We start from the raw sequence: 26,557 nt of genomic DNA, 5'->3' as shown, positions 1-26,557 counted from the left end.
CGTATCGGGCCGACGAGCGGCGGCTCCGGGCGCGTCGCTGCGGCCCCGGCTCGGGCTCCGGCTCTGTGCGCTGAGCGTCCCGACGGCGGCAACCCCCGGCAGGCGACACTGCCTCCCCGCCTCGGCCCCGGTCCCGCCTCCAGACCCGGGGCTCCAGCGACCGGGCTCGATCGCTTTATCGGTCCGAGTCCGCCCCGCTTTACGGCTGTTCCGAGCCAAGGGGCGCGACTAGAGACTCCCGAGGCGGCGGCGACCCGCGGTGGTCGCCTCAGTCCTCCGCGAGCTGGAGGGCGGCGGAGCCCCGGGCCAGGCGGTGCCCCCGGAACCGCGGCGGAGCCGGTCCGAGGGAGCCCCGCTCCCTTCGCGGCCCGAGGGTCCCGACGGGGAGGCCGGCGGCAGCGCTCGGGCCGGAGGGCGCCGGTGGCGGGTGGGGGGCCCGAGGGGCCGGTGCCGGGGCGGGGCCCCGGGCAGCGCGTGCCCCCGCCCCCGGGGCGCGGGGCCGTCCGTGACGAGGCGCGGCCGCCAATCAGCGCGCGGGCGCCCGGGATTTTGGCAGGTCCAGATGGAGCGGGGCAGAAAAGCGCGTGCTGAGGGGGGCCCCGCCGCGCCGCGCACCGGAGCCGGCGGCCGCCAGCAGCCGCCGCCGAGGGCCATGCCCGTGCCCCAGCCCCTGCCCCTGCCTGTGCCCAGCGGGCCGCAGCGGGCGCCCCGTGCGAGCCGCCCCCGCGCTGCGCCGCCCGCCGCCGCCCCCCGCGCCTAGGCGGCCCCGCGATGCCCGCGCCCCGCCGGCTCTGAGCGCGGGGGCTGCGGGGGGCCATGGAGGCGGCGGCGCTGCCGCGGGAGGGCCCGGCCCCGCCGCCGCACGAGCCCATCAGCTTCGGCATCGACCAGATCCTCAGCGGCCCCGAACCCCCCGGGGCCGGCGCGGCGCCGGCGCGGCCGGCGGGAGAGCCCGACTACGGGCTCTACGGCGGCGGCTACGGCCCCGCCTGCTCGCTCGGCTCCTACAACCTCAACATGAGCATGAACGTGAGCGTGAACGTGACCCCCGCGCCCGCCGCGCCGCCCGCCGGGGTCATCCGCGTCCCGGCGCACCGGCCCGCACCCGCAGCGCCGCCCGCAGCGCCGCAGCCCGTCCCCGGGCTCTCGGGACTCACCTTCCCCTGGATGGAGACGACGCGGCGCATCGCCAAGGACCGGCTCTCAGGTGAGCGCCGCCGCCGCGGGGCCGCCTCACCCCCGATGGCCCCCGACGGCTCCGCCGGGCGCGCGAAGCGGGAACGCAGCGGGGCCGGGAGCTCCGTGACGGGTTCCCGGTTCCGCGGCGGCGGCGGGACGCGGGCGGCGGCCGCGGGTGACAGCGGCCGCGGAAGCGCCCGTCGAGCGCTGTCGTGCTCAGGTCCGGGCTGGAGCCGCCGGCACGGGCGCGCCGACCCCGATCCCTGGCTCCGCGCGCGGCATCGGGAAGGGGCTGCCGTCGAGACTCGCAGACAGCTGTTCTCGGCCGGCAACAGCAGCAAAATCTTCCCCGCGGGCCCGCTCCTCTTCGCGGTTCCCGGTGGGTTGGCGGGGGCCGGCGGCGGCTTCGCGGCGGTTCGGGGCCGGGCCGGGGTCCCGCTCTGCGCGGCGCCCCTCGGGGTCCCATCCTGCCCGGCCCTGGCTCGGGTTCCGGCTCGGCATCGTGGCCAGGTCCTTCTCCGGAGCTGGGGGCAGCGGCCATCGCTCTGAACTGCGAGCAGGACAGGACTGCTCGTGGCTGCGGGAAGACAGTGTGCGGGACCCGCTGTGTGTGGGGACGGGAACCGGCCTTGCGCAGGCACGGGGCACGGGGGCCACGGAGAACACCGTGTGCCTGGGACTGGATGCACCGGCTGCAAGTACCTGTGTCCCATGTGCCAGGGATGTGAGTCATGGGGACGCCCCTAGAAGCATGAGAAGGAGGGTGCAGGGTGCCGTTGAAGAGGCTGCAGGCAGCTGGTGCATGTAGAGACGGGCTGCAGGGACTGGGCAGTGCTGGATGTGGAGCCCCTGTGTGTGTTTTTCCCTGGGAGAGGCCGGAGCTGGTGCGGGTGAGTGAGGAGGAGGCTGGTGCTGCCTTTGGGCAGGGTGCCGAGTGCCTGAAGACACTCACTGGTGCTGAATGCTGCATGCAGAGGATAGGGCGCTGGATGTCCAGCCTTGGTGCCGGTGCCGGGACCAGGCCGATGGTGCAGGGAAGGCCTGGCCTTGTCCGGCTCAGCCGGAGGCGCTTCCCAAGATGGCGGTGCTGCCACGTCTGCAGCGCTCGGCTCCCGTGCAGCTGCTTGGCCTCAGTGGCTGCTGCGGTTGGAGCACCAAACACAGTGGGTGCTGGAGGGCCTGGTGCCATGGCCCTGCATCCCCAGGGATGGAGCGGGCAGTGTCAGTGTGGAGGATGGGAGGTGTCGGAGCCCATGGAGGGCCCATCACGGCGCCAGCAGAGCCGGGTTCGCCTCCCAGCCCACACGGCCGCCTTGCGGTGACGAAGCACCAGCCCCACGCAGGGGCGGCGGGTGACGTCCCCGGCTCCTGCCTGGCGCCAGCAGCGGGTGCATGGGCGGCCCCTCCCCGGCACGGGGTCTCCCAGCGCCGCCATCACTCAGCACCGCTGGCCTTGGGGTGGTCTCAGGGCTGTCAGCATCTGTCGTCGGTGGGGCCGCCCGCCGCAGGGAGGGGAGTGGGGGCGTCCAGCCCCCCGACTGCGCGGCTCCACCTGCGTCAAGCGCTTCCACCCCCGCGGCGGGAGCTGGCGTCCCGCCCGCGCCGCCCAGCGCTGCTGCGCGGGAGGCAGCTCTGGCCGCCGGGGCCTGCGTGGGGCCAGCCGGGACCTGCCGCGGCGCCTCTTGTGCGGGGCACTGTGGCCCATGGGGCTGCCTTCCACCATGCCGCGCTCCGCTTGCTCTGGGCAAGGGCTGCTCTACCCATGCCACGAGCTCTACCCATGCTGTGCCACGAGCACCGGAGATTTGCACTGGCTGTGTTGGCAGCACCGGGGATGCCTGCTTGGAGCTGGGCTCCATTTATGCTGACCATGTTGGGAGCACTGGAGTTGGTTCCTTGGAGCCTGGCTCCTCACGCACTGTCTCTGCTGGGAAAACTGGGGGTGGCTCCTTGGAGCTGGACTCTATTTACATTGGTGGTATTGAGGATGCTGGGGATGCGTCCTTGGAGCTGGGCTCCACTCCGAGCTCCCAACTCCACCAAGGCTCCCGGCACCTTTGAGGCCAGAGTGTTCCCTGGCGCCACCTGGCAGCAGCGGGTCCCCAGGGGATGGGCCCCACACGCCGTCCTGGGCTCTCGCTGCCTGTGCGCCGGCCATGGCCCCTTCCCAGCCCCTGCGTTACCCGCGCAGCTGGCACGCAGCCAGCCTGGGCGCCGCTGGTGCTGGCTCGTGCAGGGGACATCAGCCGCCTCCATAGGATCCTGCCCCTCCCAGCCCGGAGGTGCAGGAAGCCCCAGCAGGGGCTGCCGTGGGGCTGGGGAAGCGGGGGTCAGTGCTGCCGGGGCCCTGGATTAGGCTGGCCTGAGTGGCCCTGCTGGAGGCGCCCCATTCCCAGGGATCTTCAATCCGGGGGTGCAGGACTTGTCCCACCTGAGCCCCCGTCTGCCCCTGATACCCACGCAGCCCCTGTCTCACCCACTGCCCTCCACCTGCAGCCGCGCTGTCGCCCTTTGCGGCCACCCGGCGCATCGGGCACCCTTACCAGAACCGCACGCCGCCCAAGCGCAAGAAGCCGCGCACCTCCTTCAGCCGGGTGCAGATCTGTGAGCTGGAGAAGCGCTTCCACCGCCAGAAGTACCTGGCCTCGGCCGAGCGCGCCACCCTGGCCAAGGCCCTCAAGATGACGGATGCTCAGGTCAAGACCTGGTTCCAGAACCGCCGCACCAAGTGGAGGTAATGGGGACAGGAGGCCGAGCTGGAGCCATGCTGGGCACCTCATCCCCGCGTGCACAACGCAGCTCTGCAAGGTGCCTGTGCAGAGGGGCTGCAGCTGCTGCCTGTGCTGGCAGGAGGCAGACGGCAGAGGAGCGCGAGGCTGAGCGCCAGCAGGCCAACCGCCTGATGCTGCACCTGCAGCAGGAGGCCTTCCAGAAGAGCCTGAGCCAGCCACTGCCCCAGGACCCGCTCTGCATGCACAACTCCTCCCTCTACGCCCTGCAGAACCTGCAGCCCTGGGCCGAGGACAATAAGGTGACGTCCGTCTCAGGGGTGGCCTCTGTGGTGTGAGCAGCGGGGCCGGGCAGCCCCGCGTGTGCCGGGGGTGGCAGGAAGGGGCTGCCGTTCCCAGGACAGCTCCTGCACAGCAGCCCCTTCCCCGCACCCAGCTCGCTGTCCCCAGCCGGCACCGGCCCCCTCAGGCGGCTCGGGGGCTCCCGCTGGGATGCTGCCCTCCCGGCCAGTTCCAGCACAGAGCCCTGCTCCCCTTGGGGCCGCTCCAGCTCCGATTCTGTCCAGGGAGGGCAGATCTCGGGGCAGGGGGGCAGGGAACTCCCCTCCCCCAGATTTACACATTCCCGGAGATGGAACACGCCCCCGCTGCCGCCCTCGGGGACCGGCTCCAGCGGCGGACTGCGTTGCTCGCCAGCACATGCCTTATCCGAGCTGAGGTTGCCAGCTCCCTTTTCCAGCCACAGCCCCGGGCTCGCAGAGGAGCCCCCCGGCTGGAGCGGCCTCAACAGGACCTGGACAGACAGATGTTTGTTGCCACCCAGCCTGGGATCCCGGTATTCCAGGCCTCCTCTTGCCAGTCTGCTGGATCTCTGCAGCCCTGGCCCACATGTGATGGACACCCGTGACCCGGCCACGTCGAGGATTGCAGACACCCTGCAGGCCACGTTATGCAGCTCTGCATGGAGACCACGTTATGCTCCCAGGACACCTCCCCTCCCACCTGAGATTCCTGCATTTTGACCATGGACTGAACATTTGGCCTTGCCTGATCCGGGCTTTGCTGTTCCCAAGGACAGGAGGTGTTTGCTGGGGTCTCCAGTGCAGAACTCCCTTCTCCAGCAACCGGCTCCCACTCTGATCCATGACTTGTTCTTTCTATAGAGACACCCTGAGCCTCACAGTGGGGCCAGGCTGTACGAGTCTCCCAAGGCCACTGGGACGGGCAGAGTCCTGGGGTCTGGCAACGTATTGTCCAGCCATGGGGCAGGGTGTGGGGGGGTGACCTGAGCCTGCCCAGGCCATGGTCCCTGGCTGTGCACAGCCCCAACCGTAACACCAGCTGTTACCTTAAACCTTGCCCTAACCCCCAGCTGTAACTCTAACATTCACCTCAACCTTAAGCTGAGTTTGCCCTGCTGCAAACTCAGCTCAAGCCCTAGCATTGACACTAACCCCTAACCCGCCCAATCGTAATCCTAATCATAACCCCCTCTCTATCAGAACCCCAGACCCAGCCTTGACCCTAACCCTGACCCTAATCACGCTCCCATCCACAATCCTAACCCCCACTGCAGCCCTAACAGCGACCCCTAACCCCAGTCCTAACCCCAATCCTAACCCTGACCCCTAACACTGCCCCTAGCCGGGCCCTTCCCGCACTCAGACCCCAGCCCCGGCCCCGGCTCCCGGGCCGCCCGTCCCGCCCCGTCGCTGTCCGTGGTGCTGCCGGCGCTGCCCGGGGCCGGCGGCGCCGGCGGGGCCCGACAACCGGCGCCGGGAGCCGTCGGTGCCGGGCGGGGCGGCGGCGGGTGCCGCTCGCGCGGCCTCGCCATTGGCTGCGGCTCCGTGACGCGGCCCCGCGGTCCCGGGGGAGCCGCAGCGGCGCCGCCGCAGAAGCCGCCGCCGGGATGAGCGCGGCCGGCGCCGAGGCCTGGCCGGGGCGGGCGCGGGGCCCGGGCCGGGGCCGGGGCGGCGAGGCGGTGCTGCGCGCCCGCGCCGAGGCGGCCGGGTACCGGCGGCTGCTGCGCGCCCGCGCCGCCGAGCTGGAGGCGCTGCGCGGGGCCGTGGCCGCGCTGCACCGGCAGCTGCAGGGGCTGCGCGACCGGCGGAGCGGAGAGCTCGCCAAGTACCAGGTGCGCGGGGGGCCGGGGCGGGAACCGGGCACCGCGGGAGGCCTGGGCCCAGGGGGGTGGGTCGGCAGCGGGAGGGGGTCCCGGCACCGCGGGGGCGGGACGCCTGGAGCCGCGGGCAGCAGAAGAGGCTCATCTGGACGGGTCGGAAGGATGCTGGACACCTGGGAAAGGAGTTGGGTCGGGGGGTCCTGGGTGCCTGGGTTGGGGGGGGACGAGGGTGCCTTTCCTAGGAAAGGGAGCTGGGTGTGGGAGTCCCAGCCTTTCCAGAGGGGAAGAGGGGCTGGATGTCCCTGGGGCATTCAGGATTCACGGGGAGTGGGAAGTGCTGCCAGGGTGAGGGATGGGAAGGTCGGGCCTGGATGCCCAGTGTCCAAGTGGTGCTGGGCCGGGGTGAGGAGGGCCGGACACTTGGGCCCTTGGGGCTGGAGCAGGCGGCAGCGCTGACCCTCCGGGCCTGCAGGAGCGGGTGGCAGAGCTGGAGCAGGAGATCAGCGAGGCCGAGCAGGAGATGGCCCGATGCCTGCGCGAGTACCCGACTCTGCTGCGGCTCCGCATGGCCCTGGACGTGGAGATCGCCGCATACCGGTATGTGGGGGACTCTGGGGGGCCCGAGGCAGGCGCAGGGCTCAGCCCAGCCTGTGTCTCTTGCAGGGAGATGCTGGAGGGGGAAGAGCTGCGCCTGGGCTCCACAGCCCCATCGTGACTGGCCTGCCCTGCTCCGCGTGCTGCGGGGCCTTGGACACCTGGGTCCCCCTAGTCCCTGCACCCGGGGAGCCCTGGACTTCTGCTGGTGCTGCGGGACCCCGAGACTCCCAAGCCAGAGGATCGCTTACCCCTGTGGACCCCTGGGCCCCTGAGACCCTGCCACAGGAGGCCACACACTCTCACCAGCCTCACTGGAGCAGCAGCAGGGCCGGGATCCAGGCCCGGCCCTGCGGAAGCAGCTCAATAAAAGCCCCTTGGCATTACCTGGAACCAGGCAGTCTGTGGTTATGAGGCCGGCCTTCCCACGGGGCCCTGCGCTCTGAGGACAAGGGAGCCGAGGCCAGGGCTGGCCTGGGGGCATGGGCTGCTGGCTGTGTCAAGCAGCAGTATTGCTTCAGCCATGGGGCGCTCTGTGCCCACAGTGAGCAGCCTGGGGGACAGTTTGGGGGTTCATGGGGAATGGGGGGGTCCAAGGTGCACAGCTCTGCACCGGGGTCCGATGCAGGTGGACAGGCAGGCGCCTCCAGCAGCCCCGCTGGGACCCTCCCTCCTGCACATGCAGAGCCTCAGCCGCTCTTCCGCAGCAAAGCCAAGGTGGGATCTTTATTGGGACATACAGATGTGCCTCAAAGCAAAAGGGATTCAGGGCCAGGAGCGAGTCCACGCTGCCGCCTTGCTCCTGTGGGCTCTGGGCCGGGACCCCTGGCGAGCAGCGGAGGGAGGTCAGTGGCCCTGTGGCCCGGCTGCCCCCACATCCCGCCAGGCGCTCCAGGGGCTCCACCTGGGGCTGGCGTAGGGGTCGCGGCAGCTGATGCGCACGCGCCAGGCGCCCGCCCGCAGGCTGCTCTCCTCCGCGCCCTCCAGCTCCTCCTGCACCTGCGAGGCAGAGCCGCTGTGGGGCTGCTGTGGGGCCGGCACTGGTGCCTGCGTGGGCCCCCGGGGAGAGTGGGGGGCAAGTTTCCAGGGAGGGTGGGAAGGGAGGGACTGGGGCCAGAACAGGAACTGGGGCTGAAGCAGGGAGTGGGAATGGGGCAGGGAGTGCGGATGGAGCAGGGAGCAAGGCCGGAGCTGGGATCTGGATGCTGCCCAGCAAAGTGGCTCTGCAGGGAAGCAGTGGTGAGGGCTGTGGCCACGGTTTCCTGCCCCAAGGGAGTGCGGAGGGGAAGCGGTCCCTGCGCATGAAGCGGGATGCAGTTCCTAAATGACAGCCCTGTGCAGGCGGAAAGGTCCCGGCTGCAGTGGCCTTTACTAAAGGACAAAGCTCTGAGTCAGACGGGACAAAAATAAATCCAAGTAAAAGTGAAGGCAGCGCAGGGCAGTCATAGACACTGAGGGCACAGAGCATGGGGAGGACATGGCAGGGCCAGCATGGGGGAACAGGGGTACAGGGCCGTGTGGGTATGGGGCAGCATGGGAATGGGATAGTGCAGGAGTGGGGCAGTGCAGGCATGGGGCAATGCAGGTATAGGGCAGTGCAGGTGCATGCCAACATGGGTATGGGGTAATGCAGGCATGGGGCAGCACTGGTGTGGGGCAGTGAGGGCATGGGGTGATGTAGATCATGGAGAGTGGAGGCATGGGGCAATGAGGCAGGCACAGGGCAGCGTGGGCATGGGGCAGCATGGACATAGGGCAGTGCAGGCGTGGGGCAGTGTGGGCATGGGGCAGCATACGCACAGGGCAGCGTGGACATAGGGCAGTGTGGGTACAGGGCAGCATGGGTATGGGGCAGTGTGGACATAGGGCAGTGTGGGTACAGGGCAGCATGGGCATGGGGCAGTGTGGACATAGGGCAGTGTGGGTACAGGGCAGCATGGGCATGGGGCAGCGTGGTTGGGCTGGTGTGGGGGGCTTCATGTGGGGCTACCTGGGTGCCGTTGGGGAATTCGTACTGCAGTCGGTAGGAGAGAGCGAAGTAGGACTTGGGCAGCGGCCAGGAGGCCGGGGGGGCCCAGGACAGGTAGAGCCTCCCCTCCTGGTGATGCAGCTTCAGCGCCTGCGGTGGGTCGGGCCGCACTGTCGGTGCAGCGCGGCAGGGACGTCAGCCAGGGCTGGCCCTGCAGCCTGGCCCATGCTGTGGGGCTGGCAGCACCCGTAGGGCTGCCCCTTGAGCCCCCTCTAAAGGGCCGCCTGCTGCCCCCTGCACTCACCGATGTCACGGATGAAGAAGGGGTGCGTGGTGTTGAGGTAGGAGGTGTCCGAGAGCCCCTCCAGCTGCAGCTGCAGTGGGTGCAGCTCCTCGGCAAAGGGGCAGAACGAGGGGTCGGAGAAGCTGACGTTGAAGCTGGAGCGGTAGCCAGTCACTGGCACCCAGTTGCCGGAGGAGCCGTCGCTGCGGGACAGAAGCAGGTTAGGGCTGACGGCCAGGGCTGCACGGAGGGTCACAGGGGTCCCAGCACCCACCTGCGTGTGAGGCGGGCGCGGAAGATGGTGAAAGGAGGAGCCCTCCAGGAGCAGCGGAAGGAGCCGCGGTAGGACTCAGCCTGGCACGAGACGTTGATGCTCGGCTGCCCTGGCGGGGTAACAGGAACGGGATCTGCACACCCTAGGCTCCGGGGCTGCTGCTCCCAGCACCAGCCCAGCTCCATCACCCACCTCCCCCTCAGCCCTGTCACCACATCTCCCCCACGGCCCTGCTCCATCCCCACCCGGCTCCATCACCCACGTCCATCCCCAGCCCTAGGCCATCACCCATCCCCAGCGCCTCTGTCCATCCCCAGCCCTGCTCCTGCAGCCCCGCTCTCCCGCACCGGGCCGTGCCGGCTGTGTCCCGCGTGCCGCCAGCCCCACGCACAGGCGTTCCTGACCACCACGTAGGTGGAGTCCAGCAGCACGGAGCCGGCCCAGCAGCTGTAGTTGCCAGCAGCCGGCAGGTCCAGGCCCAGGATTCTGAGAGCTTTTCCCTCGGCCTCAAGCTCTACCATGGGCTCCTCATCGTCGTTCAGCTTCCAGGTCACCTGCTGCTCTGAGGTGTTGCATTGCAACTCCACGTCCTGGTTCAGGTCCCCTAAATGAACTGCACGTGGGGGCAGAGGCTGTGTCAGGTCTGGCTCTGGTGCAGGCAGCCTCCACGTGAGCTCAGTGCCTTCCCTTCGGCACTGTGCTCAGCCCTGCTCCATCACTCCGCATCCATCCTCAGCTCTGCTCCTTCTCCAGCCCCACTCTATCACCCACACCTATTTCTATCCCTGCTCCATCCATTCCCAGTCCCTACATTCAAATCCAATTTTGCCTCATTGCCCCTCCATCCGCCCCTGCCCTGCTCCATCACCAGATCCATCCCCAGCCCTCCCCACCTCCACATCCGTCCCTGCCCAGTTTCCAGCCCCTGTGCCCATTCTGCCCCATCCTTGTCCCCCTAGCAGAGATGCTCACGTCCCCAGACTCCCGAGCAGCCAGGCAGAAGCCAGTCAGGCTTGGGGGCCCTGCGCCCCCCAGCAGTGGGATATCCCCCATCCCCAGCGCATCTCGGCCTCAGCAGGACTCACTCTTTGGGGGAAAAAAGGAGAGGGCTCGGGAAGGGCTGAGGAACAGCAGCAGCCCCAGCAAATGCAGCATCTGTGGGGAAGAGAGGCCCCATGGTGAAGGGAGACGAGGGGACCGGCCGTGCCCGTGAGAAGGGACCAGCTGCGTCCAGGCCACAGGACTGCGAGGGCAGAGCAGCCTCAGTCCGAGAGGGTTGCGGGATGGGACCGGGTGGGATCCTCTGAGGGAGCATCGAACCAGGGGCCAGAGGACAGGACCTCCTGACCCTGCAGCCCTGGGGTGGCGGGTGCCTCTGCCTGCGATGGAGGCTGCCGCCCTTCACGGAGCAGCATCCCTGAGGTCCCGGGGACACGGTGACCGCGTTGGTGCCCCCCTGTGCCTACCTTGCCGTGTGGGTGACGTGCGCTGCTCCAGACGCTTGGCTGGGGGTGCGGAGCTGCCCATTATATAGGGAGCCGGGACCCCGCGGGGCTGCCCCACGGTGTAGCTGGAGCCGCAGAGCATCACAGTTCTGAGAAGAGGAGAAAGCGCCCGGGGAGGGGCCCGCGGTCGGCGCCAGCCCCGGCACAGGGCTCGGCCGGGGCGCGGGGACGGGCTCCCCCGCACGGCAGGGCCGGCGCTCCGCACCCGGGCCCCGCGCGGCGCCGCGGGGCTGGCACCGCGCCGGGGACCGCAGGGGCCGGGACAGGGAGCGCGCACGGGCCGGCGCCCGGCGGGAGGGGACGGCCGCGCGTGCGGGCGGGCACGGCCGGGGGTCGCGGGAGCCGCGGGGCGCTGCGGAGGCGCCGGGCGCTGCAGCAGGCGGCGGACGGGGCTGTCCGGCCGCTGCCCCGGCCCCCGAGCCGGACACCCGCCAGGGCAGGGCCAGGGACGGGGACAGGCGCTGCCTCTGCCCTGTCCCTGGAAAAGCTGCCCCGGTCCCGCTGCGCCGGGGTCCTGCACAGCCCGGCCCGACCCTGGCATGGGGATGGGCACCTGTGCAGCACCGCGGGGCCAGAGTGTTGCCCTGTCCCGGGGGCAGCGCAGGGAAGGGGCAGCAGCGCTGTGGGGCGGGCAGGGCACCGTGCCCACGCGGCAGCGTGTGCAGGGCAGGGGGCCGGGGCAGGGGGGCCGCGCCGGCTGCCCCAGGCAGCCCGGGGGGCGCGGGGGCTGCGCTCGCCAGCTCACGCATTTCCGGGCGTTCCTAGAAGGCCATGGGGAAGTTGGGGATGCGCCTGGAGCGGCGGAGAAACCCACCCGTTACCGCCCGCCACCCACTCGAGGAGGATGCGGGAGCCGGGCGCCCGGGTGGGAGCTGCTAGCGCAGCCGGAGCCGCCGCGGAGCAGCGAGGGGAAGGGCCCGGTGCTGCACAGCCGGAGGTGACAGCGGGCAGGGAGCGGGCGCCGTCCCCACAGAGGTGAGTGCCATGGGGGGCCCGGGGCCGCGGCGGCTCCTGCGCACACGGCTGCCTCCCGCCCCCCCGCAGGCCGCAGCTTCCCCTTGGCTTCTGCAGAAGCAGCAGGCGACCGCGGTGGGAAGACCCGGCCCAAAGGCCAGGGCTGCCCCACGGGCGGGGACAGGGGCTGCGCAGTACCTAGAACTGGAGGGGAGTGGGAACGAGGTGATGAGGTGAGCAAGGCTGACGGCGCATCATGCGCAGAAAGCCCCCGCGCAGGATGCAGGATGGGGATGCGGATGCAGGATGGGGATGCGGGATGGGGATGCAGTGCTTGGGTGCGGCACGGAGGGTGGCAGCTACGATGATCCCCCAGCCCCAGGAGTGACAACAGGGAGGACAGTCCCCTCCTGCCCAGCCCCCCTGGTCCCACAGTCACCAACGCCAGGCACAGAGCAAAGGTCACAAAACTTTATACAGGTGAACCCCCGTGGCCCCCCAGACATATGGGGCCGGGATTGCTGGGCCCCACCACGGACCACCCGGCGGGGGCTCTGCACACCCCCTGCGCAGGGCCCTGGGCACTGCGCTGTGGGGCTGCCCCCCGGATGCTGCAGCTCGGGGCCGCCCCCTGGGCACAGCGGTGCGGGGCTGCCCCCCTGGTGCCGCAGCACCGAGCTGTCCCCACAGGTGCCACCGCTGGCTCTGCCCAGCCTCTCGCCGTGCAGCCCAGGCAGCGACGCTGCCCCGCGGCCCCTGGGCACCGAGGGCTCCGGCGGCTCCCGCTCACTGCACGGCGCAGACCTCCCTCTCCTCGTCCTCCTCGGCGGGCGCCTCCTGCGGCGCCGGCCCCGCGGGCGCCTCCTCCTGCGGGGCGGCCACCTCGTGCCGCAGCTGGGCCAGCAGGTCACGGCTCTCGCTGGGCGGCAGGTTGCTCAGGTAGTACTGGGGCGCCAGCTCCACCAGCCTGCGGGGACACGGGCAGGGGGACGCGGTCAGTGGGGAGCAGGACACCCCAGTGCCGCGGCGCTCCTGGCTCCGCCACCCTCGGCGCTGCTCCCGCGCTCACATCTGGGGCTGGATCTCGGAGACGACGCGCAGGCAGTTGTCCTGCGAGATGGTGAACTCGTGGTAGAGCACCCAGGGGGGCGGGCGCGGGGGCGGCCGCCGCAGCCGGTAGCAGCAGCTGGGGGACAGATGGGCCACGTGCTTGTGCGTCAGCATCACGTAGTTGCCGGAGCCGTCGATGTCCCGGGCCACCTGGGGACAGAGAGGGGGTGAGCGGGGCTGGTGGGCACTGACCCCCGGCGCCGTGCAGGGCGCTCGTGCCGTCCGCAGCCCACCTGGAGGAAGTAGCCGGAGAGCAGCGCGCGCTGCAGGTTGAGCAGGTTGCTGTCAGTGCCGAAGGCGGGCGGCGAGACGGGCAGCTCGATGCGCTGCATCACCTCCAGCAGCTCGGCCCGCACGATGCCCGCCAGCCGCAGCGCCTCCCCGCTCAGCGCGTGCTTGCGGCACCAGCCCTCGTCCGCGTTGTCTGCGGGGAGAGCGGGCTCAGCTCTCCCGTCCTGGGGATGCCACGGGGTCCCGGGCGGCTGCACCAAGAGACTCTCCCAGCAGGGCCGGGCCCTCCCTGCCCCATGGGGAGCTCCAGGGGTCCTGGCTGATCCCAATCCCACCGCAAGAGCCTCAAACCGGGCTGGGGGCTCATGGGCTGTGAAAGCCAGCAGGGCAGCTCCCCCAGCAGGGCAGCTCCCCTAGCAGGGCAGCAAGGATGGGGCAGGCAGCGTGGCACTGCCTCGGGGCTGGGACTCCATCCCGCTGGACCGCAGCCTCCAGGAGGGACACGGGGCACGAAGGGAGCGGGGGAGCCCTGCGGGGTGCGGGTCCCAGCGCCGAGCCCGGGCGCGCACTCACGCTGCTGGAAGGCGTTGAACACGTTGATGAGGGTGAAGTGGTCTCCGTGCGGGTGCAGCAGCGCCCGGCGGCGCGCGGCCACGGCCTCCTCCAGGTGCGGGGCCGGGGGCACAAAGCAGGGGGAGACTGGGGGCAGCGGGGGGCGCGGGTCAGCCCCTCGCTGCGGCGCCAGGCCTCGCGCCCCGCGCCGAGCCCGTGCTACCTGTGAGCATGGCGGCCAGGCTGACCATCTCCTCGACGCAGTCGAACTCGCAGGAGGCGATGAGCGCCTTGGCGAGCTGCGGGTCCAGCGGGAACTCGGACATGATGATGCCCACCTCGGAGAGGTTCCCGTCGTCGTCCAGCGCCGCCAGGTAGTCCAGGTCCTCCAGCGCCTGCATCAGCGACTCGGGGGCTGCGGCAGGGCGTCAGCCGGGGCTGCGGCGGGAGCGGGCGCTGCCCCCGCCGCCCCTCGGTGTGGGGCAGGGCAGGCTCACCGCGCCCGGCCCCGGCGCTACCTGGCCGGTCGAGGAAGTCGCACTGGCCCATGTCGGCGATGTCCAGGCGCTTGAGCAGCAGCACCAGGCGGCTGAGGCTGGTCTCGCTGACGTGCGGCGCGGGGCTGGGCGGCAGCCGCTGCTCGTAGAAGGCCTCGGAGTAGAGGCGCAGGCAGGTGCCTGCGGGCAGAGGCTGTGAGCGGCACCGTGGGCGCCGAGCGGCGGGGAGACGCAGGCACCGCGGGCCCCGCTCCAGGACGGGCGCCCGGGACGTCCCCTGCAGCGCTCACCTGGGGGGCTGCCCGCGGCGCGCTGCATGCGCCCCTCCGCCTGGCTCCTGCTGATGGGCCGCAGCACCTGCGACTCCGCACGGATCCGGGGGTTGTAAACCTGCAGGGGGGATGTGAGCCCACAGCGCGGCCCCTGCCTGCCGCGGAGCTGCCGCTGCAACCCCGGCACCGCGCGGGGAGCCTCGGAGCAGCCGGAGCCGGACCGGCCAGCGCTCCCGGCCCGCGCCGCAGCCCCACTCACGCTGCGCAGCTCCAGCCCCGCGTCGATGACAAAGCGCACGGTCCCCAGCGAGAAGGACGAGTCTGCGAGCCAGTGCGTGACGACCACCCTCCTCTCATGGCCCTTCTCTTCCAGCGCCTCGTACACCTTCTGCGCCGCGCGGCCCACGCCGGGGTGCAGCGGCAGCACCAGCAGCGGCCCCAGCGCCGGGCTCAGGGCCACGGCCTCCGTCTCGATGGCCTCGCAGCACTCAGAGATCTCCTGCGGGACGGACGGGCCGCGCAGGGTGAAGGTGCCGCCCGCCCCGCGCCCACCTGTCCCCATCCCTGCAACTCCCCCCTCCAGCGCGGAGCCGCCCCCGGCCCTTCCCAGCGCTTCCCGGGCCGCCCTGCCCGGCGCTGCCGCCACGCACCTGCTCGCTGGCCAGGAAGCAGAGCACGTGGCCGGGCTCGCGGCGCCGGTGGATGTCCAGCACGGCGTGGCAGGCGGCCGCCACGTGTCCGCGCGCGGGCGGCGCGCGGTGCAGCAGGCGCGGCGGCGGGCCGGGCGCCGGCACGCGCACCACGGGCGGCTCGCCGAGGAAGGCGCGCAGCCGCTCCTCCAGGCCCGGCGCCGTCACCACCACCACGCGGAGCTCGGGCCGCTGGCGCAGCACGTCCTTGAGCAGCCCCAGCAGCGCGTCCGTGGGCACCGTGCGCTCCTGCGCCTCGTCCAGCACGATGACCCCGTACTGCCGCAGCAGCGGGTCCGACGTCATCTCCCGCAGCAGCATCTCGTCCGAGCAGAACCTGCGGCGGCCCCGGCAGCCCGTCACCCCCCCGCCCCGCAGGCGGCTCAGCCCCTCGCCCCCCCGCACCGCGCGCGTCGCTCCCGGCAGGATTAAGGGATTAGGCGGCAGGCAGGGCCGCGCTCACCTCAGCATGGTGTCGGTCGTGCAGCAGTCCTCGTGCGGGACGCAGTAGCCCACCTCGTGGCCCACGTTGAGGTCCATCTCGTCGGCCACGCGCAGCGAGAGGCTGAGGGCGGCCAGGCTGTGGGGTTGCGTGCAGGCCACGAGCCCGTGCGCGAACTGCAGCGAGAGCGCGTACTCGGCGCACCACTGCGGGATCTGCAGAGGAGGCAGCGCTGGACCCCGGCACGGGCAGCGCGGAGGCCGAGGAGGCGGCAGCTCCGTGCGGCCGAGCGAGGAGCCCTGCGCGCTCCCCGGCACCGGCCCTGCACAGGCTCCGGAGCCGCCGAGGCTGCCCCACCATGGCAGCGGCAGGCGCAGGACACGCTGCTCCAGGCTCCCCCCAGCCTGTGGGGATTCCCAAGCACAGGCACAAAGCAGCTCCGGGGCTCTGCTTCCCAAGCCAGCGGTATTCCGGAGCCGCCGGCATCCTGTGCCGCGAGCTCCACAGCCCCTTCTCTGCGAGGCACCGCGGCGCTGGCTCTTGTGGGAAGGACCTGGCACAATCACCCTGCCCATCCCGCCCGGCCACACCAGGATGCAGCAGAGAAGCCGCAGGGGGGACAGCTCTTCGCCCGCGCCCAAGCCCTGGCCCATCGCCCTGCTCTCTCCCCGGTCCCCAGGGTCCCTGTCCCCTCCAGCACGGCCGGGTGCGGGGCTGGGGGCTCAGCCCCCGCACATGCTCATGCCTGCGGCAGCTGACCCGGCCCCTCGCGCTCCTTGGGGCCTCCAGGCTCTGCCGATGCTGCGGGGAGCTTGGGGCAGGCCGAGTGCTGGAAGCGGCTGCGACGCATGGACGAGGGAGCCGGGACGTGGGGTCCCAGGGGACTCTGCAGCAGCCACGAGCGAGGCCACATGGTCCCAACACCCCCTGACACCCCCTCCCCGCAAGGCCAGAGAGCCACGTCGCAGTGCCCAACCAGGCAGCGCAGAGCAGCACAGGGACCGCAGAGACGCCCCGCAGGCACCAGAATCAGGACCAGAATGTGGCACTGCCCTCTGCCCGGGGCCACCTGACCGCTTGTTGGGCGCCTGTGTGCCACCCTGAGCAGAGCCCTGCACCCGCACCCGCTCCTGCCCTGCTGCTGCAGCCGCGCAGGGCGTCGCGGGCGCCCAGATCGCCCGGTCGCAGCGCCCGGCCGCCCAGCCCCGGCCCCGCTGCCTCTGCCCCAGCCGGGCCGGCTGCCGCGCCAAGGAGGCACCCGGGCGAGCGGCCAGGGCCCCGGCACCGCCCCGATAACGGCAGCGCCGGGGCTGCGGGCGCTGCTCCCATGCGCCCGGGGCGGGCGCCGTGCCGCCTCCCGCGCGCCCGGCCGGCCAAAGTCCGCGTGGCCGCGGCGGGGCCGAGCAGCCGCCCCGGCGGGACCTGGCACACGGCGGCCACCACCCGCGTGGCACTACCCAGCCCGGCGCTGCCGCCCGCACCGGCGGTGCCAGCGCTGGCACCGCTCCTGCTGCCACCGCCAATGCCAGCTCCGGCGCGGATGGGCCCGGCGTGGCCGGTGCCGCGCGGGCCGCGGCTCCCCGCGGCCACTCACCTGGGTGCTCTTGCCCGTGCCGGGCGCGCCGGACACCAGCACGATGCCGCTGCTGCCCTCCAGGTGCTCCATGAAGACGTACTTGGCGGTCCAGACGGGCAGGCGGCGCCGCTGCCGCAGCAGCTCGTAGTAGCGGGACGAGAAGGGCAGCCCGTCGTAGGGGTTCACCTCGAGGTCCCCGCCGCCGCCCAGCGCCGCCTCCTCGTCCTCGTCGTCCTCGTCCTGCAGCGCTGCAGGGCCGTGGGGCTGCGGCGGGGAGCGGGGCGCCGTGCTGCCGGCCATGGCCGCGGCTGCGGCGCTGCTGCGCGGGCAAGAGGAACCATCAGAACCGGGCCTGGAGCCCATGGGACCTGCCGGGGTGCTCGGGACGGAGACGGCAGCAGAGCCCTGGCTGGGCAGGTGGGGACGGTGTGGACATGGACAGACCGCGGGGCCAGAGCGGACCGAGGCGGACCGGGCCACGGGGAAACTGGGACAGCGCAGGGACCGAGCACCAGGACCGGGGCAGAAACGAACCGGGCTGGGCAAGGGCACCGTAACTAGAACATGCAGAGAGGGACAGACAGGGTGCCAGCCCCAGAAGCGCGGGATAGCCCGGACGGGACTGGATCGGACCGGCACCGGGACAGACAGAACCGGAGCGAAGGTCTGGATTGCCGGTGAGGGCTGGCCCGAGCCGCGGCTGCCGTTCAGGTGCCGGTGCCGAATCCAGATGCAGATCCCGGTTCCGGTTCCGGCCCGGGCCCGCTCCCGGCCCGCCCGCGCTCACCTGCGCGCACCGCCGCCACCTCGGCGCCCCGGGAGACGTCAGCTGACCGCGGGCGGCGGTCACGTGGCCCCGCCCCCGCCGCCAATCAGCGGCGCAGGGCGGCCCCGCCGCGCCACCGCCCCGCCCCCCGGCGACCGGCCCCGCCCCCTGCGGCCCGCCAATCGGCGCGCGGCAGCGGCCCCGCCCGTTGCTGGGCGCGGCGGTGCCTGCGTGGCAACGGGCGGGGCGGGGCCCGGAACCGGTACCGGTTCCGCGCCCGGTACTGCCCCTGGTACCGGTTCCGCCCCCCGTACTGCCCCCGAAACCAGTACTGTCCCCGGTACCGCTCCCGGTACTACCTCCGGTACCGCCATCGGTACTGCCCCCGCTACCGCCCCCGGTACCGGTGCCACCCCCGGTACGGCCCGCGGCTCTGCGGCTGGGCCGGGGGGCGAGTGCCATGCCCGGCTCGCCCCGCGTGGCCGCCGCTCCGCCGGGAGGACCCCCTGGCCCCGCGGCGCCCAGCACCGGCAGGGGGAGCTGCCGCCTCGGCCGCGGGCCCGGCGCTGCCCCGCGCCCCGGGACCCCGCGCTCCGGGACCCCGCGCTCCGGGCCCGGCTGTGCTGGCCCCAGCGGGTGTCCCGCGGCGATGGCAGCCCCGTGATGCGGAGCAGCCCCGTGCCCTGCCCCGGCACCGCCCCGTGGCTCCGAGCAGCCGCTGGCGGGAGCGGGGCGGCCCCAGGCGGCTCCGCGGGCTGGAGGAGCCGCTCCGCGCCCGCGGCTCGGAGGAAGCGGGACCGCGGCCGCCGCTTCCCGCAGCCCCGGCCGAGCTGCCGCCGGGCGGGCGGGGGTCGGAGCGGCCGCGGCTGCCGCTGCCCGGAGCGGCTCCGCCCGGCGCCTCCCGGCTGCCCCAGCCCCACCGGGCTCCCCGCTGCGGCCGTGGCTGCAGGACACGGCGGGAGCCGCTGCCCCCGCAGAGCCGCGTGGCCCAGGCTGCCTCCCCGTCCCCCGCGTCCCCTTGACCAGCCCTGGCTGCCGCGGGCACCGCTGGCCCCGCGCTGCCTCGGGCACCGGAGCCTGCCCGGGCTGGGGGCAGCCAGGCAGGAGAGCTGCCCCGAGGGCTGCCCGGGGCCCGGCCGGCCCGGGGGGAGCAGCGCTGCTGCCCGGGGCTGGCGGCAGAGGGGACGGTGCAAGAGCAGCCGCCAGGACCGAGGGCTTGACCCGAGGGATGGGGGGTCGGGGCAGCAGGGCCCTGCGCAAGGCTCCTGGCCCCGGGTTCTGCTGCCGCAGTCGGATCCGCTGCGCACTGCGGCCAGGCCCGTGGAGCCGGGCGCTCAGAGCGGCCACAGCTTGAGGTGGCCGGAGGAGGAAGGAAGCGGTTTGGGGCTGAGCCGTTGTTGCTCTCGCCGTGGTGACAGCTGCTGGGAGAGCAAAGTCCTGCAGCTCCTGCACAGCCCTTGCACCAGCCCCACGGCTCCTGCACAGCCCTTGCACCAGCCTCGCAGCCCCTGCACAGCCCCACGGCTCCTGCACAGCCCCTGCACCAGCCTCGCAGCCCCTGCTCGGCCCATTGCCCTGGCGCGGTGTGGGTGCCCGCCCTGGCGATGCCCGTGCACGAGGGGCAGGATGGAGCAGCCCTGGCCATGTGGGCCCCGTCCTCGTCCCTCGCATGCGGGTGCAGTGCTGCTTGCTGCCCTGGCCGCACCATGGCGCAGTGCCATGGGCCGTTTGGGGCTGCCCTGCTCTGTGCCCTGGCTCCAGCCCCACATCCCGCTGGCTCCCAGGGCTGTGGTGCTCATCCCACGGCACCCGCTGCAGCATCGCCCTGGGTGCGAACACCGTGGGCAAGACCTGCCCCGATGGTGCTGTAGGGACGCGGGGGGGCCCCGACGGTGCTGGGGGGCTGGGGGCCGGCAGCACCGCTGTGCCCACGGCTGCGCCTTGCAGAGCCCGGCGGTGCGAGGAAGCAGCGGTTTGCACACACGCGGCGCACGTGACCGGAGCGCGGCAGGAGGAACCGGCAGCATCCACAGCGCAGCGGGTCCTGCGCTGCCGGCCCCCACCATGGCCCCGTGGCTGCCCACCAAGGAGAAGTTCGGCGTCGGTGAGTGGGCACCGGGGCTGCGGGGCGCTGCCCGGCAGAGCGGGACAGCGGTGACGTGGGCCCCGGGGATGCGGCGCAGACGGCAGCGGGGGCCGCAGGACTGGAGCGGGGGCCGCGCAGGCAGGGCCGGGCGCCGAGGTGATGGTGCCGGGCTGGGCATCTGCCGGCCCAGTGCAGCTCCTGCAGCTGGGGGCTCGGCCCACGCTCGCGCCTGCGAGGCGCTGCCCACGAGGCTCCTGTGCTCGTTTGTCACTTGTCCCCAGCAGCCCGGGCAGCTCTCGGTGGCCCTGTGTTTGCCCAGGGCCTGGTGGAGTCGTTGCCCACGGCCTCTGTGTGGAACAGGGCAGAGCCCCAGCAGCCCTGTCCCCCCACAAGCCTGTCCTGCATCCCTGTCCTGCATCCCTGTCCTGCATCCCCGTCCTGCAGCAGTCCCGTCCCTCCTGCAGCACCTGGCCCCACGTGCAGCCCCAGCCCTTCCCTGCGCGCTGCCCCTGCCCCACGCCGGCGCTGGCCAGTGGCCCCGCGCTGCCCCCAGCTCCTGCACTCTTGCACTTCTCCTTGCACTTCTCCTTGCGCTGCACAACCTGGCGCCTCTTCCCCTTTCTGCCGGCTGCTTCCCGCAGCTGCGGGCGGCAGACAGAGTGGGGCTGGGCCCTGTGGGTACCGGGCTGCGAGCAGAGCCACGGAGCCTGCCCGAGCCGATGGGCCGGAGCCCATGTGCTGGAGCCGCCCGGCAGGATGTACCGGGCACTGGATGCAGCTCTGGGCCAGCCAGGCTGGGCGAACGGAGCCGTCCCCAGCCCCAGGGCCAGGAGCAGTGGCCGGAGCAGCTGCAGCGCTGGAGCAGGCGGCCGTGCGGGGGCTCCCGTGCACTGTGGGGGCAGCCTGGGGAGGGGACCCGCTGGGGGGGCGCTCAGCCACCCCAGCGCTGTGACCAGCTCTGGTGGCACCGCCGCGATGTTGGGCTGGGAGCTGGGGCTGGAGCCGGGCTGGCTCACACATGGACATAGGGGCTCTGCGTGTGCAGGGAGAGCGGGGCCTCGGGGGCTGCACAGCAGGGCCAGGCCCCACGGGGCTGCAGCGCAGGGCCCCGTCCCACGTCCCCCTGCTCCCTCCGCAGCGCTCTGGAACTTCCCGCGCACCAACGAGCATCACCTGCCGCTGCAGATTGGCGAGACCGTGCACATCCTGCAGGCGGCCGAGGGTGAGCGAAGGGCCCCGGCCCCACTCTGCGCAGCCCTGACGGGGGTCCCCACGGCATCCTGCCCCCATGGGGACAGGGGGCTCGAGTGCACCCTGGCACTGGGGCTGGGGGGCACCCGGTTCACCCCACATCGGGACATGTGCTCCCCCGCAGGGTGGGGAGCCCAGCATGGCACCCCCTGCCCCCCCGCTCTGCGGGGCTGCTCCCCGGCTCACGTTCCCCCTGTCCTGCAGGCTGGTACCGCGGCTACTCGCTGAGGAACCGGGAGGCCCGGGTAGGTGGGGGCTGCTGGGCTGGGGGCGCAGGGGCCTCCCCCCAGGCTCTGCCTGGCTGCGGGAGGGACCCGGCCGGAGGGACGTCCCGGCCACGGTGGGGATGCCTGGGCTCCGTGCAGGGCATCTTCCCGGCCTCGCTGATCCACCTGAAGGGCGCCGTGGTGCAGCGCAGAGGGTAGGTCCCGGCGTGGGCACGGCCTCCCCGTGCCCGCCCACAGGGCGCCGTGGAGCTGAGCGCTTCAGAGGCAGAGCTCAGAGCCCTGTCCGGCATCCCCGCAGCGCGGAGGAGAGCCTGGTGCCCGCCGAGATGCCCATGGTGCAGGAGATCACCACCACGCTGCGCGAGTGGGCCACGCTCTGGAAGCAGCTCTACGTGGTGAGGGGCCGGGCTGGGGCGGCGGGACCGGAGCGCCCGGCACCCCTGACCGCCCGGCCGCCGCAGACGGGGCAGGCGCAGCGGTACCGGCAGGTGAAGAACATGATGCACGAGCTCATGGAGCGGCGCTCGCAGCTGCTCTCGGGGACGCTGCCCACGGACGAGCTGCTGCAGCTCAAGAGGGAGGTGACCAGCAAGATCGACTACGGCAACAAGTGAGAGAGGGGGCTGCGCCTGGGGGCCTGGGCAAGTCTGCAGCTCCGGACTGCCGCGGTTTGGCACGTGGGTCAACTCAGTGCACCTGGCTGAGACCTGGGACCCTCGTGACACCCGGGGCTGACCCAGAGCGGGGATGGGGGTGCGCCGGACCCTTCCACACCCTACGTGTCCCGCAGGATCCTCGCGCTGGACCTGGTGGTGCGGGACGAGAACGAGAACATCCTGGACCCCGACCGCACCAGTGTCATCAGCCTCTTCCAGGCTCACCAGAAGGCAGCGCAGACCATCGCTCAGCGCATCCAGGAGGAGACGGTGAGTGCCAGCGCCCGGCCTGCTGCCTTGCCGGGCTGGAGAGTGCTGCATCCTGCGTGGCAGCACTGCATCCCGCACGGCAGTGCTGCATCCCGCACGGCAGTGCTGCATCCCGCACGGCAGTGCTGCATCCTTGCCTCTGGGGCTGTGCTGGGGGCTCCGGGGCTGCACAGGACCCCGTGCTGACTGTGGCTGCGCCCACAGCACCCGCAGCAGAGCGAGCTGGGCTGCGGCGCCCGCCTGGCGTCGTCGCCCTCGCACAGCCTCTACCTCTGCGTGCGCAACTTCGTCTGCAACATCGGCGAGGAGGCGCAGCTGCTCATGGCGCTCTACGACCCCGCGGAGCAGCGCATGATCAGGTGAGGGTGCCGCGTGCCGGGTGCCGCCCGCGCCGCCGCCTCTGCCAACGGTGCTGCGTGCCCGCAGCGAGAACTACGTGATCCGCTGGGCCAGCACGGGGGTGCCTCAGGACATCGAGCTGCTCAACAACCTCAAGGCCGTGTTCACGGTGAGCGCCTGCACTGCCCGTCCCCGGCCCGGGAGATCTCGCAGAACTAGCAGGGCCCTGACCCCGCTCCATGTCCCCCGCTCCGTTCCCCTGTTCTGTGCCCTGCTCCATGCCCTACTCCATGCCCTTCTCCATGCCCTGCTCCATGCCCTACTCCGTGCCCTACTCCATGCCCTTTCTATGCTCCCTGCTCCGTGCCCTGCTCCCGGCTCAGCCCCGTCCCTGCCGCCTCCCGGCGCGCGCGGGCTCCAGCCCTCCGGCCGCCGGAGCAGCGTCACCGCGTGGCGGAACGGGGAAAGACGGCGCCGAGCGGCAGCGGCCCCGGCCCCGCGGAGCCCGGGCTGCCCCGCACGCGGCCCCGGCCCTGCAGCGCCCCGGGCACGAGGACGCCGGGGTCCCCCGTCCCCGGGGCAGAGCCGAGGGCTGCTCGTGGGCGCCCGCGTCGGTGCCTCCCTCGACGCGCCGACCATCCCACCACCCAGGACCTGGGCAGCAAGGACCTGAAGCGGGAGAAGCTCTTCCTGGTGTGCCAGATCATCCGCGTGGGCCGCATGGACCTGCGGGAGAGCCTCAGCAGGAAGCTCAGCACCGGCCTGCGGCGACCCTTCGGCATCTCAGGTGAGCGGCCAGGAGAGGGGCACAGAGAGGGGCTGGGGACATGGAGAGGGGCCAGGGGACACGGAGAGGGGCCAGGGCAGCCCTCTCGTCAGCCCTGGCTCCGCGGCCAGCCGTTCTGGGGAGAGCAGGGGCTCGGTCGTGGTGTTCCCGTGGGCGCCGGAGGCTCCGTGGTGCTCTGGCCACGGCACCCCTGCAGCCACCCACAGTGCCGCATGCCACCGCAGTGATGGACATCACGGACATCACCAAGGGGAAGAGCGAGAGTGACGAGGACAAGCAGCACTTCATCCCCGTGCACCAGTGAGTACAGGCAGCCAGCACGGGGCGGGGGCTGCAGCGGAGAATGGAGCAGCCAAAACCAGCCCTTTAACCATCAAATTTGGCTCCAAAATGAGTGGGGCTGCTGTTGGGGCCCGGTGATGTTCCATCCATCCGTCTGCCCCCTTGGCTGCATCCCCATGGGAGCAGCGGCGCCGGGGACCTTCCTGCCCCCTGGCAGTGCCACTGACCCCCGTGTGCTCCGGTGCCGGCAGGGTGGCCACCGACAGTGACTTCCTGCACAGCATGATACGGAAGGCGGCGGAGGGGAAGGACATCAACCACAAGGGCCAAGGTAGTCCCTGCTTGGACCCTGCGCGGGCGCCTGCATTGCCCTGGCTGCTGCAATGCTGGGGGCTGTTGCTGCTGGAGGGCTGTGCCCCGTCCCAGCACTGACCCCATCCCTGTCGTCCCCGCCAGGGTTCTGGGTGTCCCTGAAGATGCTCTGGGGCGACCTGAGCCAGGTGCGCAAGGACCACCCGCACCTTGTGGACCGCAGCACCGTGGTGGCCCGCAAGCTGGGCTACCCCGAGGTCATCATGCCAGGCAAGCGGGGCGGCAGCGGCGCTCAGACACGGTGTGCCCTGCGAGCGGGCATGGGCCTGGACGTGCATGCGGGGATGGGAACACGGCCGCGCTCAGGAGCAGGGTCCAGTGCCAGCAGGGCCGGGACGCAGCAGCGATGCTGGGACACGGTGGCCCTGGGATGCAGCAGCAGCGCTGGGACGGGACGCAGTAGCGATGCTGGGATGCGGCGGCACTGGGGAGCAGCTCCCGCAGTCCGGAGCTCCCGCTGGTGTTTCCAGCCTGGAGCAGGTCCCATGGGGCTGCTGCGCTCTGTGTGCCGGGAGCAGCTCGTGCTCTCGCCCGGCACAGCCTCCGCGGGGCTCCCAGCTCCGAGTGCGGTGCCAGCCTCACCGCGCGCCTCCTCGCAGGGGACGTCCGCAACGACATCTACCTGACACTGGTGCAGGGAGAGTTTGACAAGGGCAACAAGAAGACGCAGAAGAACGTGGAGGTGACGGTGTGCGTCTGCGACGAGGCCGGCAGCGTGGTGCCGGTGAGCGTCCGGCCGGGGAGGGCAGCGGCTGGGTGCCGGCAGGGATGGGGCGGCCGTGGAGCGGCCATGAGGATGCAGGAGCAGCCTGCCCACCTGGCAGCGTGCCCCGTCCTCGCGCCCCGTCCCTGATGTCCCCATCCCCATTACAGCTGGGCAGTCTAGGCCGTTTTCTGGGCACAAACCGGCTGGAATAGGGTCCTTCCTGAAAGCGGGAGCTCCTGCAGCTGCCCCCTGGGATAGCCTTGCTCTTTAAATAAGGCTTGGAAAAGTGTCTGGAAGCGGTGGGCAAGAAATCCTGGTGTTGCAGGGGTGCTCTGGGCTGCCGGGCTCCTTGTGGTGCTGCTGTGGGTGGTGGAGCTCGGGAGGATTTGCACAGAGCAGCCCGGAGCCAGGGATCGTGCCTGGTCACGCGGCAGCCGCGGGCCCCTCTCTGCCGTGGGGTTACCCTCCTTCCCAGCCCGCCCCGTGTCCGCTCTGCAGAGCGGCCTGTTGGTCGCGGAGGCTCCGCTGGGCCATCCCAGGCGCAGCCCCAGCTCTTTCCCCATCCGCACACGCGCGTCTCCCCTGCTGCAGCACAAGCACCCACTGCAGCACAGGTACGTAGCACCCGACCCCAAGCTGAGCGCGAGCGTCTCCTTGCAGAACGTGATCTACCACGGGGCGGGGGACAAGCCCGTGAGCGAGTACCGCTCCGTGGTCTACTACCAGCAGCGACACCAGCGCTGGATGGAGACGGTGAAGGTCCGTGCCAGCTCCTGCCCAGGGCTGGGTGTCCCGGGGGTCGGCACGTGGGGCAGTGCATGAGCAGGTTCCTGGTTCGCCGCAGCCTTTGCCAGGCTCCGTCCCCGCATCCCCCATCCCTCGGTGCCCACACGGGCGCCTCTCTCGCAGGTTGCTGTCCCCATCGAGGATGTGCACAGGACCCACCTGCGCTTCACCTTCAGGCACCGCTCCTCCAGCGACTGTAAGTGTCCCCCTCCGCGGGCCCTGTCCTGCCCGCGTCCCCTCCGCCCAGGGCAGCGCAAACCCGCCGGGCGCCCCCGCTCCTGCTCCGCGCGCGGCTCCCGCGGCGGCTCCTCTGTGCTGGGGTCTGGGGCTTTGCGGCAGCCCCGGCGGGTCCTTATCCACGTGCTCCCATGGCCGGGCGTGCGGGCAGCGCGGTGCACGGCTGGCAGCTCTCGCCTCCCGGCTCCGCTCCGGCAGCCGGCACAGCGGCTGCTCCGTGGCGGCGGGCAGCACGAGCGCCCGCTGCGCCCCGCTGCTCCGCAGCTGCGCCTGCCTCCCTTCCAGCCAAGGACAAGAGCGAGAAGATTTTCTCCATGGCCTTCGTGAAGCTGATGCGGCCGGACGGCACCACGCTGCGCGACGGGGAGCACGACCTGCTGCTCTACAAGGTACAGGGAGCCGGGCACCGGCACCGGCGCTGCCCGTGGCCCCGCGGCCCCACGGCCCCAACCTTCCCCCTGCTCCTCTGCCTGTGGCAAGTTGTGCAGGAACAGGTAATCGGCTGCATCCGACCCGGGGGTGGCATCCCATGAGGGTATTTGCCACATTTGACCTGGTTTCACCAGGGTTTGGCTCACTTGGCCCTCGCTTGGCTCTTGACCTATGGCAGGGTCTTCCTCACCGGTGCCAGTCCTCATCTTAAGCACTTTGCTAATTTTCCAGCATTCTCCAGTGTCTCTAGATGGTTCATCCCTCTGCTGCCCTGTTGTTCCTTGTTCACCATTTTTCTGATGTCTGGTCCCGTTCCAGCACGGACAGGGAGAAAGCTCAGTGCTTTTAACCCTGGCAGGCTTTTAGGCTTTTGAAATGTTAT

At 71.7% G+C, this 26,557-nt stretch overlaps 5 protein-coding genes across 6 annotated transcripts in view; 3 read left to right on the top strand and 2 right to left on the bottom strand.

Moving 5' to 3' along the window:
• Positions 1–801: 801 nt before the first annotated feature.
• On the top strand, positions 802–4,246 carry TLX2 (T cell leukemia homeobox 2). The gene is made up of 3 exons (XM_088526624.1): positions 802–1,207; positions 3,676–3,913; positions 4,030–4,246. Exons 1-3 carry the CDS (start codon positions 817–819, stop codon positions 4,244–4,246), a joined length of 846 nt encoding a protein of 281 aa, XP_088382750.1. The 5' UTR covers positions 802–816.
• A 1,571-nt stretch (positions 4,247–5,817) lies between these two features.
• On the top strand, positions 5,818–6,836 carry LOC148594408 (alpha-internexin-like). Its single transcript, XM_088526493.1, has 3 exons — positions 5,818–6,042; positions 6,503–6,627; positions 6,694–6,836. The coding sequence occupies exons 1-3, from the start codon at positions 5,818–5,820 to the stop codon at positions 6,743–6,745; spliced, it is 402 nt and encodes a 133-aa protein (XP_088382619.1). The 3' UTR covers positions 6,746–6,836.
• Positions 6,837–7,470: 634 nt separating this feature from the next.
• Positions 7,471–10,305, bottom strand: LOC148594407 (interleukin-12 subunit beta-like). The gene is made up of 6 exons (XM_088526492.1): positions 10,236–10,305; positions 9,542–9,763; positions 9,151–9,259; positions 8,898–9,079; positions 8,615–8,763; positions 7,471–7,623 (listed from the first exon to the last, which is right to left on the bottom strand). The coding sequence occupies exons 1-6, from the start codon at positions 10,303–10,305 to the stop codon at positions 7,471–7,473; spliced, it is 885 nt and encodes a 294-aa protein (XP_088382618.1).
• Positions 10,306–12,373: 2,068 nt separating this feature from the next.
• DQX1 (DEAQ-box RNA dependent ATPase 1) lies at positions 12,374–17,786 on the bottom strand. Of its 2 annotated transcripts, none has more exons than XM_088526559.1 (12): positions 17,766–17,786; positions 16,997–17,286; positions 15,424–15,617; positions 14,922–15,297; positions 14,531–14,770; positions 14,290–14,389; positions 14,021–14,179; positions 13,726–13,917; positions 13,524–13,649; positions 12,953–13,143; positions 12,679–12,869; positions 12,374–12,576 (listed from the first exon to the last, which is right to left on the bottom strand). In XM_088526559.1, exons 2-12 carry the CDS (start codon positions 17,276–17,278, stop codon positions 12,396–12,398), a joined length of 2,232 nt encoding a protein of 743 aa, XP_088382685.1. In that variant the 5' UTR covers positions 17,279–17,286; positions 17,766–17,786; the 3' UTR covers positions 12,374–12,395. The 2 variants fall into 2 exon arrangements, with proteins under 2 accessions (XP_088382685.1, XP_088382686.1); XM_088526560.1 differs by having other exon boundaries at positions 15,424–15,578.
• A 2,022-nt stretch (positions 17,787–19,808) lies between these two features.
• The window catches only part of LOC104575977 (dedicator of cytokinesis protein 2), a 35,719-nt gene continuing 28,970 nt past the window's right edge, over positions 19,809–26,557 (top strand). Inside the window, exons 1-17 of the mRNA XM_088526491.1 lie at positions 19,809–19,848; positions 20,876–21,052; positions 21,286–21,326; positions 21,447–21,502; positions 21,607–21,703; positions 21,770–21,918; positions 22,099–22,234; positions 22,439–22,593; positions 22,661–22,742; positions 23,225–23,360; positions 23,585–23,660; positions 23,894–23,973; positions 24,099–24,224; positions 24,614–24,738; positions 25,381–25,479; positions 25,630–25,702; positions 26,029–26,132. Coding sequence (XP_088382617.1) covers positions 19,809–19,848; positions 20,876–21,052; positions 21,286–21,326; positions 21,447–21,502; positions 21,607–21,703; positions 21,770–21,918; positions 22,099–22,234; positions 22,439–22,593; positions 22,661–22,742; positions 23,225–23,360; positions 23,585–23,660; positions 23,894–23,973; positions 24,099–24,224; positions 24,614–24,738; positions 25,381–25,479; positions 25,630–25,702; positions 26,029–26,132 — 1,752 coding nt within the window. The remainder of the gene's footprint in view (positions 19,849–20,875; positions 21,053–21,285; positions 21,327–21,446; positions 21,503–21,606; positions 21,704–21,769; positions 21,919–22,098; positions 22,235–22,438; positions 22,594–22,660; positions 22,743–23,224; positions 23,361–23,584; positions 23,661–23,893; positions 23,974–24,098; positions 24,225–24,613; positions 24,739–25,380; positions 25,480–25,629; positions 25,703–26,028; positions 26,133–26,557) is intronic.

This window comes from Tinamus guttatus, unplaced genomic scaffold (genome assembly GCF_059628265.1).
Source record: "Tinamus guttatus ecotype Peru unplaced genomic scaffold, ASM5962826v1 Tinamus_guttatus_pri_ptg000247l, whole genome shotgun sequence".
Classification (NCBI taxonomy): domain Eukaryota; kingdom Metazoa; phylum Chordata; class Aves; order Tinamiformes; family Tinamidae; genus Tinamus; species Tinamus guttatus.
This window is presented reverse-complemented; position numbering and strand designations above follow the sequence as displayed.

What these genes read in the sequence shown, in the direction of transcription:
- TLX2 (XM_088526624.1), top strand. Translation starts at nt 817, where the DNA reads ATGGAGGCGGCGGCGCTGCCGCGGGAGGGCCCGGCCCCGCCGCCGCAC. An exon ending in CGCCAAGGACCGGCTCTCAG is followed by an intron (nt 1,208 to 3,675) that starts GTGAGCGCCGCC and finishes CTCCACCTGCAG; the next exon opens with CCGCGCTGTCGCCCTTTGCG. An exon ending in AACCGCCGCACCAAGTGGAG is followed by an intron (nt 3,914 to 4,029) that starts GTAATGGGGACA and finishes CTGTGCTGGCAG; the next exon opens with GAGGCAGACGGCAGAGGAGC.
- LOC148594408 (XM_088526493.1), top strand. Translation starts at nt 5,818, where the DNA reads ATGAGCGCGGCCGGCGCCGAGGCCTGGCCGGGGCGGGCGCGGGGCCCG. An exon ending in GAGAGCTCGCCAAGTACCAG is followed by an intron (nt 6,043 to 6,502) that starts GTGCGCGGGGGG and finishes CCGGGCCTGCAG; the next exon opens with GAGCGGGTGGCAGAGCTGGA. An exon ending in GTGGAGATCGCCGCATACCG is followed by an intron (nt 6,628 to 6,693) that starts GTATGTGGGGGA and finishes TGTCTCTTGCAG; the next exon opens with GGAGATGCTGGAGGGGGAAG.
- LOC148594407 (XM_088526492.1), bottom strand. Translation starts at nt 10,305, where the DNA reads ATGCTGCATTTGCTGGGGCTGCTGCTGTTCCTCAGCCCTTCCCGAGCC. An exon ending in CGCGCCCGCCTCACACGCAG is followed by an intron (nt 9,080 to 9,150) that starts GTGGGTGCTGGG and finishes TCTGTCCCGCAG; the next exon opens with CGACGGCTCCTCCGGCAACT. An exon ending in AATTCCCCAACGGCACCCAG is followed by an intron (nt 7,624 to 8,614) that starts GTAGCCCCACAT and finishes TCTGCCTCGCAG; the next exon opens with GTGCAGGAGGAGCTGGAGGG.
- DQX1 (XM_088526559.1), bottom strand. Translation starts at nt 17,278, where the DNA reads ATGGCCGGCAGCACGGCGCCCCGCTCCCCGCCGCAGCCCCACGGCCCT. An exon ending in GCTTCCTGGCCAGCGAGCAG is followed by an intron (nt 14,771 to 14,921) that starts GTGCGTGGCGGC and finishes TCCGTCCCGCAG; the next exon opens with GAGATCTCTGAGTGCTGCGA. An exon ending in CGCCGCGGGCAGCCCCCCAG is followed by an intron (nt 14,180 to 14,289) that starts GTGAGCGCTGCA and finishes CTCTGCCCGCAG; the next exon opens with GCACCTGCCTGCGCCTCTAC.